The sequence below is a fragment of the Leptopilina boulardi genome, unplaced genomic scaffold, assembly GCF_019393585.1.
Source record: "Leptopilina boulardi isolate dan_hultmark-lab unplaced genomic scaffold, ZJU_Lbou_2.1 LbouV2_325, whole genome shotgun sequence".
Classification (NCBI taxonomy): domain Eukaryota; kingdom Metazoa; phylum Arthropoda; class Insecta; order Hymenoptera; family Figitidae; genus Leptopilina; species Leptopilina boulardi.
In genome coordinates, this window is record NW_026137891.1 from 3,195,926 (window position 1) to 3,215,568 (window position 19,643).

The following is a 19,643-nucleotide window of genomic DNA, read 5'->3' on the forward strand; positions in this document are numbered from 1 at the left end:
AACGTTATCCTCAAAGAATTTTAAAGCCCGAACGCAATATTACCGAGTGTTACATTATTCTCTCTCTCTCTCTCTCTCTCTCTCTCTTATCATTCACGATATTCTTATTCGCGGTCTTTGTGGTAGAAGGCAGTGGTGACGGAACTATAATTAACGGATTTCTCCCCACCACGCTTCTATAAAGTATAGAATAGTTTTCTCTCTCTATATATATATTTTCATCTTCAACCCTTTTTCTTTTCCAACGGTTTTTTTCTCCTTCCGCGTTGGTCTCGTATAAGCCTTGGATATCTTTACAGGGTTTTTTTTTCGATTTTTCTCGCTAGAAAGAATAGAGAATGTAATGGACTTTGTCGGTATATAGACGCATCCCTTGTGCCATTTCTCAACGTTCACTGACCCCGTGAACTCAATCAGTCGATAAAGTTATTATCTCTGAGCAATTATTGATAAATCTTAAGTATCATACTCTATCTATAATAAATATATATTCTCCGGGAGAAAAAAAAAAATATTTTATTCAATTGACAATATTTCTTTTTTTTCACCGAGGAAAAAAATGATAAGATAAAATTTAATCAATGAATCTGGAAATCATTTTATTAATTCTTTTACAAATCAGAGAAATGTTTTATTTAAACCAAATATAATATATTTGAGTTAAATAAACGAACACCTAGAGAAATGATATTATTTGTCTCATAGCCTAATAAATATTTATTTGATTCAAATAAAAATTATTTGGTTCAAATAAATATTTATTTGATAATAGTCAAGTAATCAAACAAATTTTTCTTTCAGTGCAGCAAAAAACAAAAATCATCAAATAAATAAATCTTTATTATTTTGATTAACGAATCATAACTAATCATAACTATAATAATCATTACAAATCATCACGAATGATCGCGAATTATCATTACCGATAAATCATTATCAAATGAATAAATATTCATCTAATCATTTTGATCGTCAATAAATGAAAATAAATTATTAATTAAATAAATGAATCACAATCGGATAATTGGAAAATAAGTCGTCGTCAAATTGAATTTTGATTGGATCAATTAATTAAATAAATTAAATAAATTAAATATATAAATTAAAATTTTCATTAAATTCTCTAATTATAAAAATATAAAATTGACGAATTGGTAAATTTTTTATGTGACTATTTGTTATTACGGAAAGGTAAAATATATGAATGGTTGGATGATAAAAATGTAAGTTTTTCACATTCGTGATGTTTGAATATTACGTTACATGGAATTCTGATTCTCTTGAATAAGGACCACGTTTCGTCATATATATATATTTTTTTCCCGCGAGGAATCGAGAAATATCGACGTGAAAATCACACAAGCATGCATATATGTATATATATATATATATATATATATATATATATATATATATATATATATATATATATATAATACTGCTAGAGAGATTTTCAATTACAGGCACTTTCCGCTCAGATATTCCATTCCCCGGTTATACTCTATTGTTCTTGTGCAACTGTCCTGACAGGACTTTGATCCTTTCGATACTTTACTCCATACTTGAAAAATCTCTTGTTCGTAAATTGTTTTCACTCACATATATATATTTTTTTTATTCTTTCATTCACAAATGCAAATATTATTATACAGTGTAAATAAAAACAAGAATTCGGCGTTTGATGGATTTTTGCAAAAACAACAAAATTTACTTTGATGTTTTTTTTTCTCGATTTATTTTTCGATTCTAAAGTTTTTCAAGTTCAACTAAACAGTGTCGTTTTCGAACCAATCGCAAGCAAGTAGAACGTAAAATTTCATGTTATTGGAAATATCGTTTTAAATTTATGAGTAATATTCCCAGTATCTTTGGCGAAAGTTTTTTTCTTTTTTTTTTTTTTTTTCTTTTTTTTTGTTTAAATTCCATTTGCCCGTGAGGTTTTCAATTTTTTTATTGGCAATTTAATGGAGGTAACAGATTTTAGATACAGGGATCGAGTTTATATATAAATGTTACTGGTATGAATATATTTTATATATCTCAATGTTGTAAAATTTTATGTTTTTGATTTTTTATATTTAAAAAAAAAGACAGAATTTTCATGAGTTTTTTTTTAAATTTAATTTAATGAGGAAAAAAGTAGTAATTATTTTTCTACTATTTGTGAAATTTTTATTTAATTACTATTTTTGTTACATTTAATTAACATTTATTAGGCCCAAAAAAAATTTTCTACTACTAAAATTACCTTTACTATTTAAAAACCTAGTCTGACTAAAAATGTATTTTCTACTTAATAAGTAGATTCTGTCCATAGACATTTTTTTTAAATTAAAAAGTGGATTCAGTCTGACTTAAACTACCTTTTCTACTTAAAAACGTTTTTTCTGATAAGAATTATAGTTTCTACGTAGGAGTGATGAAAGTCTAACAATAATATATTTTTCTACTTAAAAAGTGGATTATCTGGCTTAAACTAACTTTTCTACTTAAAAAGGGGTTCTGTTTGACTGAAACTGCTTTTTCTACTTTAAAATATATTTTTCTGATTTCAATTATCTTTTTTACTAAAAAATTGGATTTTCTGCCTGAACATAATAACTTTTCTACCTAAAAAGTGGATTTTTTTGACTATAACTAATTTTTCTACTTAAATATTAAACACAGGTTTACTAAAACTACCAAATTTCACATAAACTGTGAATACTGTCTAACTATAAACATCTTTTCTACTTAAAAAGTGGATTGTCTGTTATAAACAACCTTTTCTACTTTAGCTCTAAATTTTGTTTGACTGAAAATATATTTTCATCTTAGTAAGTGGATTTTATCTTACTAAAACTACTTTCAGTACTTAAAATACGGAATGTGTCTGACTGAAACTAATTTTTCTACTTCCAAAATGGATTTTGTTTGACTGCAACCGTTTTTTCTACTTAAAAAGTGGACTGTCTAATTAAATCTACCTTATCTATTTAATGGGTCAATTCCGTCAGACTGAAACTAATTTTTCTACTTAAAACATGGATTGCCTAACTAAAATTACCTTTTTTACTCAAAGAACAAATGTCTGACTTAAAATACATTTTCTACTTATAAGGTGGATTGTACCTGACTGAAACTAGTTTCTGTATTTAAAATACAAACGAGGTCTGCCTAATATTTCTTTTTTCTACTTCAAAAATAGATTATGCTTGACTGAAATCATCATTTCTAATTAAAAAGTGGATTGTCTGACTATACAAATTTTTTCTACTTTAAAAGTGGATTCTGTCTAACTAAAATTGCCTATTCTACTTAAAACTATTTTTTTTCTGTCTTAAACTATATCTTTTCTATGAATTAAACAGTTGAAAATTTGCTTCTATTGATCACAAATCTCACAACTTGTGAGAAACTCCATCAATAGCGCCCTCTAGGTGGAGAAAAATGGAACTAAATTTCTTTTTTTTTTTTTTTTTAATCAATGCTGAATATTTGCAATTATTTTGACAAAATGAGATTGTAAATGAGGTGTAAAAAGCAAATGAAAGAAATAATATTCAATGTAAATATAGTCGATTGAAATTTGCCAATTCGTGTGTGGAATTACATGTATCAAGCGCATTAAAGATTAAAAAATTTTATATATATATATATATCGGTAAATCGGTATTACTCGTTTTGTGAGAGTATTGACTCTACTCACAAGCCATAAAATTTAACGACATGGATACCAAGGATCTCTCTCGTAACCTGACCACAGGCGCCTGCGGTATATCGAAGGACTTTGAATTTGCGGTCTTGGGTTTAAGATAGAAATATATATATATACAATCCTTAGAGAGAGAGAGAGAGAGAGAGATACACTTGGTTAGCGTTCGCGACTATCGTAAGTACAGATTTTGCTTTTTCGTGATCATTATTTATCCGAATGCTGTTAGAGAAATAGTCTGAAATCACCTTCAGGTCCGAAGAATTAAGTATTATGGCCACAGAGGGAGTGCACATCTCTCGAAAGCAATGTAGCGACAAATTTTACCGATCGTCCTCACTCTCTATATAGACACATGGTTTTTAGTATATATAGTCCTCATTCGTGAAAGTCGATTTTCAATGTCCCTCTCTCTCTCTCACTCTCTCTTGAAGAGACTAAAGTCCAATCTTGTTGCTAAGCATGCCATAGGTCGTAACTTCTCTCCTCCATAAGAGCGGGACGAGCTTGCAATCTTTGGCATGCATGCCAGTGAGAGGACATTGCTCTCAAAAGCTAGTAGCAATGATAGTAACATTTCTGTTTGATCATAAATCCTTTGATGGATCATGGTACTTGTTAGTTAAAATCGGTAAATTTTAATGACAATTTTCTGTCCAATTACTTTTCTTTTTTAAGGGAATTTCTAGGACATCTTTTTTCGGGGGTTTTATTTGATAAAAAAAAATATGTTCTGACTTTTTTCTTAACGGTTAATGATATAAGTAATTTATAATATTTTCTTAAACTATTTTCATTTGATATGATTTACGAAATAATTATTTGCATATAGAAGAAATGTTAATAAAAGGAATTATTATTTTATGACTTGCAATGGAAATTGCAATTTTTATGATTTACAGCTGTGAGGATTAAGAAAATTCACAAACAAGTATAGAAAAGATAATAATTATGCCAAATATTGAAATTAATATTATTAATATACCAAAAATTGTTTTATTTGAACTAAATATAAAAATATTTGATTTAAATAAACGTATATTTGTCTCATAGCCTAGTATAGCATATTTATTTGGCGTAAATAAAATTTTTTATTTAAATCAAATAAATATTTATTAGCCTGTGATACTAAATGTAATTTTTTTTTCTAAATATAAAATTTTAACGATTCTGTATATTATTCTGAAAAGCTGTCTGGTAAATAAGAAATACGCATAAATCAGTCAAACAAATGACAGTGAAAGGTTATTTTTCATACACTTGGTAGGAGAAAAAAAAACAATACATTATAACCATTAAGAAAGAAAATATGATTAATAGATGTATATAATATACATGGATTTGAAAATTTTTATTTTCTATTTGAAACTAGAAATATTTGATTTGCAGTCTCTCTCACTCTCTATCTCGATATGGTGAATTTGGTTTTCTAGTTTTAGTCGTAAATTTTGGTTGCGTCCTTCGGTCGTTGACATGATAGAAAGAAGGCTATATCGCTGCATGCCGACAGACTTAATAAAATGCAAAGACGACGAGCACACACACACACACACACACACACACACATACGTTGCTTTGCAAGGCAGACTCTGACATATCGACGCAATACCTAGCCTCGGCCCTTTAACTTTTTGCATAGCTCAGCCAGAGAAAAATCGCCTTCCCACACATCCCACTAACTGACAAAATGCCTATTTCGTATTTTTTTTAAGTGAGAAAATCCCAATTTTCAGAATTTATGTTCTTCATGTGTGCAAAAATTTTTTTTTTAATTAAGATTTAAAATTAACCATACTGAAAAATTATGATTATTTTAAATTGTTCTTTAAGTAGAATTAAGTCCGATTGAAACTCTCTTTTCTATTTAAAAGTAAAAATTTGTCTGATTAAAATGACTTATTCTACTTAAAAATGATTTCGCCTGATTATAAATATGTTTTTTTTTTTACTTTAAAACTGTTTATTTTATGACTTGAAATACCTTTTCTATTTAAAAAGCAAATTCTGCCTAACTATAACTGTCCTTTCTACTTAAAAAGTGGATTGCCTGTCTCAAACTACCTTTTCTACTTTCTATTACTGGCATAGAAATCTACCTTACCGATTGACGGTAAAACAGGGTTTTTTCCCCGAAAAAAGAAATTATAAAAATACCGACACAAAAATCTACCTTACCGACCGATGGTAAAGAAATTTTTGAAAACATGTTTTATCATTAGTCGGTAAGGTAGATTTCTATGTCGGTAATTTTTATTATATATTTCCTATTACTTAAAACACCTTCTCTACATAATAAGTAGATTTTGTCTAATTAAAACTCAATTCAGTACTTAAAATACAAAATATGTCTGACTGAAACGGGTTTTTCTACTTAAAAAGTGGATTATCTATCTTAAACTACGTTTTCTGCTTAAAGAACAAATTTCGTCTGACTGTAAACATATTTTCTATTTAAAAACAAAATTTTACCTGACAATAAACTACTATTTCAACTTAAACACTGAATTTTAGCAATCAATATTTTTTTCGACCTAAATGTGAATTTCTATCCGCACAAGACTATCTCATGTCAACTTGCATAATTTTTTTTCTCAAATCTCGATAATTTTTTCTAAATCAAAAAACCTAACGAATCTAAATGGCAATATTTTCTCATTCATCATCATTAAATACGAATTTTTTCATTTTGTTAAAAAAAATATATATATTCTCCACCTCTTATTTTTCCTCGGTAGAAAAAGCTTGAATATATAAATCTTCAAAAACTTGAGCAAATCCCTATTTTCCTCAGGGAGAAGATATATACATATATCCCTTTAATAATGCATGCGATACAAAACCTTTTCATTCATTTTTTTTTTCTCCTTTTTTTCGCTCTGGAAAAATATTATTGCCATTGGCATGGATTGAAAAGGAGAATGAAGAATCGTTTCTCGAAAATACTTTCTATATATATATATATGTATGTGTATAAATAAAAGCCATACGGCGAATAGAAACAAGCTGGCCGAGGGCATTTGATTTTTGGTGAATGATAAAAGGGGACATACACACACATACATAAACTGCTTTATATATATATATTGGGAGGAAAGTGGTCAAGCTTTTCAGTGTCCAAGCGTAGTCCATGTCGTTATGTAAGCAAAAAGGGGGATGAGGTACCCGAGAACGTAGGGGCTAAAGCGTTAAGCCGTCTTGTTTAATATGGCTTTATTACATAGCAGGCAACGAACCGCCGGGGGCCATTATGCGGTGATAAAATGCGCGACGAGCGAGCGTACATTGTATTATATCTGCCAGTAAACTTGCACACATGCCACTTTATTTCGTATATGTATAGATGGTTCTCTCTCTCTCTCTCTTTCCCTCGTGTGACAACATGGGTGCAAACGTTAATGCAGGCTTTAAATACAGGTGCTCCCTTCTCCTCCTCCTCTTTGCCATCGTGTCGACGTATATATAATCCACTATCGAGGTTTGCCCTTGTTTTTCACCTTTTCCAGAGAGCCTCGCTTCTCTCATCTTGACACCTGATGCCAGCCAAATATTAATGTTTTCATCAATTTTCTAATGCGCGCCAAAACCCAGCGCATTAATTACATTTCTTATTATATTTTAATGTGTTCTTCGATCGCAATACATAAATTCTATATTGAAAATGATAATGCAAAATTGCTCTCGAAAATTGATTTTGCATATAATAGAATTGGAAAATATGCGAAGATTTTTTTAATTTATTATTCTTATTTACTACAATAAATAAAATACTTGGGTAGAGGATTTAGTTACAACTGTAAAAGTACTATTTCTGACTTGAATTAATTATTCTGACTGATTGTAAGCACCTTTTTTTTACTCAAAAAGTGGATTCGATCATACTTAAACAACCATTTCTACTTAGGAATGTATTTTATTTGACATAAACTACATTCTCTACTTAGATGTTATTTTGGTCTGACTATAATGCCTATTTCTACTTAAATGTGTATTCTGCCTGAGCAAAACTACCTTTTCTACTTAACAATGTATTTTGTCTGACATAAATTGTAGTTTCTACTTAAAAGTGATTTTAGTCGGACTATAACGTTTTTTTCTACTTAAAAATATGATTCTGTTTAACATTAATTATATTTTCTACTCAAAAATTGTATTTTCTACCTGACTGTAATAACTTTTCTACTTAAAAAGAGGATTGTCTGACTATAACAAATTTTTTCTACTTAAATATTAAACGCAGGTTTACTAAAACTACCCATTCTACGTAAAAAATGACTATGGTCTTACTATAAACATGTTTTCTACTTAATAACTGGATTCTCTGCCTTAAAACTACCTTTTCTACTTAGGCCCTAAATTTTTTTACATTTAAAACACCTTTTCTACGTAATATGTGGATTTTGTCTTATTAAAACCATTTTCAGTAGTTAAAATACAAAATATGTCTGACTGAAACTGATTTTACTACTTCTTAAATGGATTCTGTCTGACTGTAATTGACTATAACTACTTTAACTAACTTTTCTACCTAAAGTGTGATTCTTCCTGAAGAAATCTACTAATTCTACATAAAAAGTGGATTCTGCCTGATTATAACAATAATTTCTACTTAATAATAGATTGTGTCTGATTTTAACAATCTTTTCTACTAAGATTACAAAACTTGACTAAAACTAACTTTTCTACATCATTAGTGTCGGATAAAAATTACCTTCAGTATTAAAAGTGCGAAACATGTCTTTCTGAAATTGCATTTTCTATTCAGTAAATAGTTTCTGTCTGACTTGATATACTACTGATATTTCTACTTAAAAAGTAGATTGTGTCTGACTAAAACTACCTATACTACGTACAGTAAAAAATTTTAACCCAAAACAAGTTCTTTTGCTTCTTTTTAATTTATTTTCTCACTAAACTAGTAAGTAGATATTAGCAGTAGGGGAGACTGGGGCTGTTTGGCGCAGGGGTTGCTTGGCGCACTTGAGTTTATTCAAAAGTGTTAAGTTACATTAATTTTTCTCTTTATTCTGCTTAAAGTACTTGATGAACTGTAAGTTTGTACAATATTTCATTAATATTCATTAATTATTGTGGAGTATAGATTAAAATAACTGATTTTGGCACACCAAAGTAATTTTTTAACCTCTTCATTTTTTTGTGAGATCTCTTTAAAAAATTAATTTTAGATGAGCTCAAATATTAAGTTTTGAGCTCTATACATTTGTTATTAAGAAAAAAAAAAAAATTTTCATTTATATTAACAGTTTTTATAAAAAATTAATAAATATTTCAAAAGTACATTCGGGGTTAGGTGGCGCGGTTATCTGAAAATTTCGTTAATTATTAATAAAATGAAGTTGATTATATGAAATTTACACATTAATAAGCACCAATAACAATAACAACCGAATAATGGTTTTTAAATATTCACAGCGTTATTATCAAAAAAAAATAAATATTTTTTGGTAATTTCATTTAATTTAAATGAAATTTTCTAATTTTTAAATTTAAAATAATTTTATTCTAAAATTACAGTACAAAACTTATTTTGTTAAGTCTTTTATTATTTAAACTTTAAATCATATAATTTAATTTTAATTTCATTCCTGCGCCACGCAACCCCGGGCCGGTGTTGCTTGGCGCGCTTTGCACAGCTTCAAATAAAGTGGTATAAAAATAAAAGTATTAAATATATTTCAACTTTCTTTCTTTTTAATTAAAGCTGATATGTTACAACAAGTTTTCTATAGATTAACTTTTTTAAAAAAGCAAAGATGAGTGAGTTACACAACAAAGAGTAAAAAGTGCGCCAAGTAACCCCGGTCTCCCCTACATACAAGTAGATATAATTTATAGATCCATATAAAAAAAAAAAAATTTTCCAATTTTTTTCCAGCGAAATTTTTGAAAAACCATAGCGCAAATAATTTGTTTTAAAAAAAAGCTATACTCTCGAAAGAACTATTTTGTACTTGCGTGACACGTGCTGTTTCTAATTTTGAACAAGTACAACTCGACATCGTTCTTCGTTTCATCTCCGCCTCGAGATCTCACATTTCGAGTGCTAAATAAATTTCCTTCCGTCTATGTCAGCCTTCGCCCTTTTGGATGTTCGTCACTGTCGCGAGTTTCTTCCCACCTCTGTGTATATATATGTGTGTGTGTGTGTCGCGGTTCTCTAATACCTACCTCAGAGAAAGACATGGCGCCATTTCTCTCTCATGGTTCGGGAATAGCGCAAGCAAAGAGTGAGTTAAACAGAGAAAGAGAAGGGGAGAGGGAGAGAAAGAAGGATGCTGTAGTTGAAGAAGGAACGTGGACCGTATTTTCCGGAAAGTCGCGTGCCTGGAATGTCGACCGGGGTGGATTTGGATATGCGTTGCCACGTCCGGGTCGGATTTGTCGCCGTCACCGCGAGGAATACCTTTTCGCAAACGGGGAAGAAGGAGGTGGGGGGGGAGAAAAAGAAAACGGGTTGCCCCCTTGTTTTGTTTATAGTCGTTTCTACTCTCTCTCTCTCTCTCTTTCTCTTGCGTTAAAACAACTTCGACTTGAAACAAAGTGCTGCATAAATTTTCTCTGTCGTCGCGAGCGTGTCTCTTCGTTACTAGGAGAATAAAAAAAAAAAACGATCGTCTTCTCTAAAAACTCAACACCTGAACATCGGTTTCTTAAATAGGGCAGGTTGGTGAAGACGAATTTTTCCTTGGGAAAATTTATTGTCACACACTCGTCTTTCACTTAGTTTACACGCGAGTCGATTTTCTCTATATACAAGAGAACACCCTATTTTTCTCGTTTCAATTCGACAAATGTCCTCGCGACGTCTGGAAAATTAAGAGTTTTTTTCAATATATTCGGTGGACTATTTATTTTGAATGAATTCTAAATGAAAAAATTCTTCTTACAGGAGAATAAGAAAATTAAGAAACATATTTTATACATAAAAGTAATGATTGGTTGTATTTGGTTATATTTTTAATTACATTTTTAAAAAAGCGTCTGACTATAGTCACAGAAAATTAAAAGGCATTAAAATAAGCTGCAACGCTTATTATATTAATCCAATTTTGCTTATTTTAATACCAAAATGGATTAAAATAAGCAAAATTGGATTAAAATAATGAGCGTTGCAGCTTATTTTAATATCTTATAATTTTCTGTGGTGAGTTATTCTACTTAAAAAGAGGATTTTATCTGATTAGAACTGTTTAATTTAGTTAATAATTATTTTAGTCCGATTGAAACTACTTTTTCTACTTAATAACTAAATCCTGGCTAAATTGAACTCCCTTTTTATAATTAAAAAATTAATCCATCTAACTATAACCATCTTTTCTATTAAAAAGTATATTGTCTGACTTAAACTTATTTTTCTACTTAAAAAGTGTATTCTGTATGACTGAAACTACCTATTCTACTTAAAATTAAATTTTGTCTTACCAAAACTACCGTTTCTATTTAAAAAAATGTTATTGTTTTTTACCAACTGTTCTATTTAAAAGTGATTTTGTCCGACTAAAACTACCACAGAAAATTAAAAGGCATTAAAATAAGCTGCAACGCTTATTATTTTAATCCAATTTTGCTTATTTTAATACCAAAATGGATTAAAATAAGCAAAATTGTATTAAAATAATTAGCGTTGCAGCTTATTTTAATGCCTTTTAATTTTCTGTGACCCTTTCTACTTAATAAATGTTATATTGTCTTACTAGAACCAACTGTTCTACTTACAAATGATTTTGTCAGACTAAAACTTTTTTTCTACTTTAATAGTAGATTTTGTTTATCTAGAATAATTCTCTCTATTTCAAAAATTAATTTTTGCCATCTAAATTTGCTGTACTACTTAAACTTGATTTTCGTCTGACTGAAACTACCCTCTCTACTTAAAAAATGTTACTGTCCTAATGCAACAAACTTAGAATTAAAATTTTTCTGACTAAAACTATTTCCTCTGCTTAAAAAATAGATTTAAAAAATTATTTTTGTTGTGAAAATTATCCGTTCTACATAAAATTGTTTTTTGTCTGACTAAAACTACGTTTTCTACTTAAAAAAATGTTATTATGTCTTAGTAAATCGAACTATTCTACTTAGCAGTGATATTATCTGACTAAAACTATTTTTTCTACTTCAATTGTAAATTTTGTATGACTAGAACTATTCTCTCTATTTAAAAAATTATTTTTACTATCAAAACAACCTTTTCTACAAAAAAAAACCCCCCCTTTTTACTAAATTAAAAAACAGCTTGAATAACTTTTAGATTATTTTTAAAGTATTAACAATTTTTTAAAATAATACTTAACAAAAAATAAATAATACAAAAATAAATTCCATCTAAATTGACATGTCATATTAAAATAAACCCCACATAGAATTATTTCCATCTGTCTTCGGATGCAAGCATGTCATAACTGACAGTAACATGATTGTAATTATCAGTTGAGTAACAAGTAGTAATTTTTTGATGAATTCCTAGAATATAAGAAAAGAAACTTAATGGGGGTTTTTATAGTTGAATTTCCTATGAAGTAGATAAAGAGACAGACAGACAGACATTCGTGCACGAAAGGTTTTGGTTCCTGGAAATCTGGGGGAGTGAGAATAGAGGGATTGGAAAAGAGGGTTCTGTGTACAATATATATATATATATAGAGAGAGAGACTGACCACATTTGTTATTGCGAGGTCGGTGGGCGATACGACCTCTATCACTGGTGAATCACCCATGCCTTGCTACACTACTGCAAACTCTCTCAGCTTGTTAAGCTCAGTAACATCGCGCCACAGGTGGTGACCCTGCATTGTCTCCTCTTCTCCACCGCGTGGCCTCATCAACGTCGACTTGCCTTCCATATTGCTCGAATGGGTTATTTACGGCTTAATAATACGCCAACGTTGCACATCCAAGAAATGTGCTTTCTAGATTGCCTTAATGTCGACATGTGAAGATATCCCTCCTCACTTTCTACGATTATTGGACGCTTCTCTAAAACTTTCTTTCGTCCTTAATAATAATATTCTTCCCACTTATTATTTAATAAAACCTCCGAATTTTCACATTTTACACTTCAATTTATATTAAATAACTTTATTAATAAAATAATTAATAAATAAACTAATAAGTAAATTAATTAATTAATTAATATTTCTTCTATGTGGAAGCGATAAATTACACACACAAAAAAAAAATTTTTTTACGTCACTATACTAGTATATTTCCATGTATTTTTTCCCGCTAAATCCGAATTCGAAGCCAGAAATGTCAAATTGGCTCAAAATTTTGAGATAAACTCAACAAACGGCGGGAAAAAATACATAGAAATATACTAGTATAGTGACATAAAAATATTTTTTTGTTTTTTTGAGTCGTTTTTGAGTATAACTCAAAAACAAGAGCCAATCTGACTATTCCGACTTCGGATTCAGATTCAGCGGCGAAAAATACATGGAAATACACTAGTGTAGTGTGTTAGCCAAAAAAAATTTCGTTTTTTTGATTTTAACTTATTTTTTGAGCAGTTTTTTGAGTTTATCTCAAAATTTTGAGCCAATTTGACATTTCTGGCCTTGAATTCGGATTTAGCGGGAAAAATACATAGAAATATACAAGTATAGTGACATAAAAAAATTTTTTTGTTTTTTTGAGTCGTTTTTTGAGTATAACTCAAAATTTTGAGCCAATTTGACTATTCCGACTTCGGATTCGGATTCAGCGGCGAAAAATACATGGGAATATACTACTGTAGTGTCTCGGCCAAACCACTTTTTTTGTGTGTCTGTGAATTAATTATATTAAATTGACACTTATCTGTAAGATATATGCGTTTAGCTAGTTTTAAAAAATTTCACAGCTGCTCGGAATCGAACCACATACCCCAAATGAGAAAAATGAAGGGACTCTAACCAATTGAGCTACTGTATCACTTTGATAAAATTTATCATCACTATGAATTTTTCCTCACATTCAAAACTTTCCTACAGTGAAAAAAAAAAAATTTATTTGATTCAATTACTCGATTACTTGACTATTATCAAATAAATGTTTATATGTATCAATTATTATTTGAGATGATATTTGTTTCAAATACAGAAATTATTGGTGTAAATACAATTTATTTAATTGAAATAATATTTTTTAGTTCAAGTATTCGAATCAAATAATTTTGTTTTTCTTTTAGTGTATACAGTGAGTTCTCGACCAGCGTTCAAACTCGCGTAGCGTTCAGGGTAGCGATTATGTATTTTGATTTACCTTTAACGTCAAAGTCATTTTCATTTTGACTTCGTAGTCAAATGTCATTTTACAAAATTTTACGTAAAATGATTGTTTTGATTTGTCAAATTGTAATAACCATAATTTTGAAGTATAATAACCTTTTTCCCCTTATTAAAAATTTAAGAATAAAAACTTTATTTAGGAATTAAATGATGAAAAAGTGAAGTAAGTAATTTTAAAAAGATCAAGACAGCATTACAAGGATTTTTAAAAAAACTTTTATTACTTTAACAAACTAAGTAAAAGTAAGAGGTTAAAAAAACTTTAAGGGGTTAAACCACTCTAGAGCGTCAAAAAAAGGCCTAACTTTAGAAATTTTTTTCAAGAAAAGTTTAAATGTACTGAAAAATATGTTTACATATCTTTATTAGGTACACTTTAAAGAGAAAAAAAATATACTTCATTAATTATTTTTTTTTAAAATATCAAATTTACAGGTACGTGATAGGAACCCTTTCTGAGAGGAATCACGTCGCGGCCGGAAAGGTTTTAGCTCCAATTTTCATCCTAGAAAAAAAAACAAATTTCTTTCTATTTTTACATCTTAAAAGCTAGAGAAAGACGTAGGGGATTTTTTTTCAATTGATTTTTGCAAAAATGGCGAACATTTTAAGGAAAAACCGAGTTTTTTACTTAAAATATTGACACTAAATTGTTTATAACAAAAAAAATATGCAACATAAAAAAAAATCCGTACGTCTTTCTCTAGATAATTTTATTGAGAAGCTACAGTTTAATTTTTAAGTAAATCGGTTGAGATTTGTAAAAGTCATGTTTCCGGCCAGCACAAAAAATGTAGTTTTGAGAAAAACGAGTTTAAAGTTTTACTTACGACTTTTTGGATATACCTTCAATCTACAATGCCTGCGCCGTATAATTGACCTTCTAAATTAATATTCTCTTGTTCTTCTTCTTTTCTAATGGATATTTTCAACCGAGAAACATTAAAATCGGTTAAGATTTGTTGGTTTTAACTGATTTTGAACAGAAAATTGCAGATTCAGACAACTAAGTGCCAACGCGCGCAGTACAGGACCACGATCGGGCCCAAGTTCAATCACTTAAAAAGTGTTTCGACTTATAATTGATATTGTTTCTTATTCTATACACCCTTAGGCACCTTTTAAAGCAAAAAAAATTTTTTTGATTTTTTGAAAATTCTAGAGTGGTTTAACCCCTTAATTTATGAAATATAATTAAAACATTAATATTATTTTATTTATTTATTCATTCACATATGTTAAGAGGAAAAATTGAAAGAATTATTTAAATATTACTATTTATATATAATTAATTACAGTTTAAATAAAATTAATCGTTAATTTTTATTTACACAAATATAAATAACAGTCTCGTTACTGAATTTATGTTTAGGAATTAATTGCAATTACATTATGCCAAAAAATTGAGTATTTTTAATAATAATTTATGTTGAGCATTTTCTATTTTAAATTACATCAATAAATTATGTGCAAAATGTCAATTTGCTCAAAACAGTAGGAAACTAATTTAAGTTAAACTTATTTTAGGAAAAAAATATTTCATCGGTCAAATGTAAGTAATTTTTTATGTTTTGAATTATCTTTTAAACGACATAATTTCATCTTTAGTTTTTGATATTTTAGTTTATTTTATTCTGTCTACATTTATAAAAATGAAAGTAAGGCATTATTCAAAACAATTATAACATATCCCTGGTTTCAACAGTAAAAAATACTTACCGTTGACAGATGAAATAATTTTTTATTAAATAATTTTAACCTGATTGTTAATCTTTTAAAAATTCCTTAATTATACCGCTTTTTTAACTGTTTAAAATTACTTACTTTACTTTTTTATAATTTAATTCCTAAATAAATTGTGGATATTACAATTTGACAAATCAAAACAATCATTTTACGTAAAACTACGAAAAATGACATTTGACTACGAAGTCAAAATAAAAATGACTTTGACATCAAAGTTAAATCAAAAAACATAATCGCTACCCAGAATTCAAGGGAGGGATTTTTCGTCTAGTATTTAATTTTAAGTATGCGCGAGTGAAAAAATGAAATTAATTTTAAAAATTCTCACATTCAAAATGGAAAATAAAAAAAAAAAATCTTTTCTTTGTCTGTTACAGGAGAGAAGCCATACAAATGCAGCTGGGAAGGTTGCGAGTGGCGATTCGCTCGTTCCGATGAGTTGACGCGCCATTATCGCAAGCACACAGGTGCAAAACCGTTCAAATGTAGACATTGCGATCGTTGCTTTTCACGTAGCGATCATTTAGCGCTACACATGAAAAGACACGTTTAATCTCATTGTTTCTTGTTTGCGAGAGAGAAAAAAAAAATAATAATAATAATTATTTGAAAAACAAAACTCTTGGAGTCTGCGAGAATATGGGAATTCCGGCGATGTGATCTTGATTGAAAAAAAAGAAGAAGATCGTGGAGAAAAATACGTGGACTAAAAAAAAATGCCATTCCATTTTTTTTTTTTTTTTTTTTTTTTTTTTTTTGAGAGAGAGATAGAAAAAAAACCTCGATCTGGATTCAACAGTATAATCATCGTCACATCTAGACATATAGAGACACACACATACATATTTCCGTTTAGTGATTAAAGTTACGCTTGATCGCCTAAAATCCATTTCACGGAAAATAACTGCCTCTCGCCAGGACCCGGAGCCCATAAACCTCCAAAATGTGATAGTGTGTATAATGAGCAATGCACGCTGTACTGTCCAACGTTATCGATCTTCCTCGTCCTTGTCATCGCTGTTCTCTTCTTACCGATAATAATATAACATCCCCGCCATTTATTCTCAAGACGTATGAAGCGTCGTTATAGTCGATCATCATCGTACTCCGCACCATTTAGTTTAAAAAAAAAGAAACCAAGTGTCATTTTTCGTCGTTGCGTTTTTAAAAGATCCTTCATTTCATTTCAAGGCAGTTTTCACGAAAATTACATTTTTGTTTTCTATTTGAAAAAAAAAAAATTAAGATTGTTTTCTGTCTGAAAAAAAAATTCAAGAAAAATTTATAGAATTATTATTATTATTATAGAAAAATAATTAATATTATTAATTATTTATAGAAAAAAGTTTTGTTTACAGAAAAAATCTGAAACAGCGATAAGTTTATTTAGAATAGCGAAAATTTTACCTGTTTCAGTGAAATTTATCGCTGTTTCAAGAAAATATTTTTTTTCTATATATATTTTATTAAATTTTTATTAAAATAAAATTATTTCTACTCAAAGAAAAAAGATATTTGTCTCAGAAAAAAATAATTATTTATTGCAATTTTTGATTTAAATAAAAATTTTATTTATTAGAAAAATTTAATAGAGATAAAAATAAAAATTTTATTTATGACAAATAAAATTTTTATTTACGCCAAATATGAGAACTGAGACAAACGTTTATTTAACTCAAATATATTATATTCGGTTCAAAAAAAAAAAAAAAAATTTCTTACCTTTAGAAGGTATTTTTATTTTCTGTGAAAATTGACATTTTTTTTAGTTTTTTCTAATTTCTTTTTTTTTAACAAAAAATTGATTTCCAAAAAAATTGGAATTATATTTCCAAACAGAAAATAAAAACAAAAATTTCGTTGAAAACTGCTACGAATTTTCGTGATAATTGATAAGTGACAATTTTAATTTTATTTAAAAATTCAGTCACTTATTTCTAATAGGAAAAAAAAACGAATCATGTGAAAAAATTCGATTAATTAAAATTGAATAATTGATATTTGGAATTTAAAAATAAAAAAAAAATTCTCAAGAGAGGATCTTTTGAACAAAACAAGTTCATTTTTGCCATAAATTAATCGCTTTTTTCTGTAGGCATGTGCCATAAGTGACGTTTATAACTTCCACGAAATTTTTCTTTCGTGCGAAGTAAAATTGCGTCGGTCAGCTTCGTATGTTTAATTAATCTCTTAATTATAGAAGACCTTTAGTTCAGGTTTCAGATAAATTGAAATAATTTTTTCAGACAAATTCCCATGTTTCGAATGTGTAAAATTCAATTACAGAAAAAAATTACAAATCAGGAAGAAAAAAATTTTAAAAAAATTTCCAAACAAATCAAATTTTTTTCCTCCAGGTGGGGAAAAAAAAATCTAATTCTAAATCCTGAACAAAAAGTCTCCTATACTTAAAAGCGTAAATTTACATTACATAAAAAAAAACATCAAAAAAATTGAATGATCCATAAAAAAAATGTGAATGGATAATTTAAAATTTATTCTGAAAAAAAGGCGCATTTAAGAGGCTTAATTTTTTCTCCACAGATGGGCAATAAATATATATATATAAACTTTGGCGAAAACGACGCTCAATCACTGCCAATTATCAAATTAAATAAAAAGAATCTTTTTCCAGAATGCGCGCGGGCTTCAATCTTTTTGTCTCACAAGGAAAAAAAAAGAAAGGAAAGCGAAAAAAAAAAATTAGAGGAATTTGGAGATTTGTTAATTTTGAGACTTCATGCAATATTCTTTTTTAAAAGAGAAAAAAAGATTTACTGTCGTTTTATATTTGCATTGTTATAAATGTTTGTAGTTTTACTACGTGTTTGTGTACATAAAAAAAAAATTGAGTGGGCATCAAAGTGTTAATCCCCCAAAATTAGCATTAGCAATATAAAATTATAAACAACGCATATATTTGCGTATAACGTTTCCATTGCAAAAAAAAAAAGAAAAAGCGTGAACATTTCTTTAAAAACAAATTTTTACGTTAAATTTGCATCAGAAAACGAATAAAGTAGCTCTTTTTTTAATAACAACAAAAAAAAAAAAATAAAAATTCGATGGGAAATTAAATTCGCTGGGTAAAAAACAAAACAGTAGATTTTATACCACTGCGTTAGATTGATTACTTTTCTAATTAAATTCGAAAAAAAATAAAATAAAATAAAACATTTCCAAATATCGATTTTTAACTGACTCGTGACAACGTTTACAGGTTCGTTGTTGTATTTTATTTGGGACTGAAAAACAAAAGTATTAAAAATAATTTTTTTTTTTTAATTCTAAGGACAATAGATCACAATCACAGCCTCGGGGTGCCAAAATTTCTTAAGGATTTTTCTTGTGAAAAAAAATTTTTTTTTTGATGATACGAGAAAATATGGCTTTTATCGGCTAACAATTGTTTAATTTTGATCCGTCTCGACAACAATGGGAATTGAGAAGGGAGAGGGGGGGGGGCAAAACGGAAAGTGTGATTTTAACTAGTTTCCAACGGTAGGCAAAAGTTTAGCCCGAGTGCTTGTCATTTGTGTTGTAATCATGTTGCGTTTATATCGCGGGGACATTTTCGCAACTTTATTATGACTCTTGCTCCTAACGAACTTTCCAATTTGATTCACGACATTTACAAAACAAAATTTACCCCTCGTCAACTTTAGAAGCTGCTTTTATGTTTTCTCATAAACACACCATCTTCCATCGCTCTTAATGAACGTGAGTCAAGATTCCAATTTCCTTTTTTTTATTGCTCTCATTTTTTTTTTTCATTTGTAAATATGATTTTTTTTTAATTTTCTATGAATTGATAAAATTTATAATAAATAAAATTTTATATTTGAATTTTGAAAATTTTATAATGAAATATAAAAAAAATTATTACTGAAAATGAACGGATTTTTTAAGATAAAAAT

General features: G+C 28.6%; 1 protein-coding gene across 5 annotated transcripts in view; it reads left to right on the forward strand.

Annotated features, from left to right (window-relative positions):
* Nucleotides 1-16,484, forward strand: part of LOC127284687 (Krueppel-like factor luna) — a 314,141-nt gene extending 297,657 nt beyond the window's left edge. For all 5 annotated transcript variants that reach the window (XM_051310278.1, XM_051310275.1, XM_051310276.1 and 2 more), the window contains one exon: nt 16,104-16,484. In XM_051310278.1, coding sequence (XP_051166235.1) covers nt 16,104-16,279 — 176 coding nt within the window. In that variant the 3' untranslated portion in view covers nt 16,280-16,484. The remainder of the gene's footprint in view (nt 1-16,103) is intronic.
* Nucleotides 16,485-19,643: the final 3,159 nt, after the last annotated feature.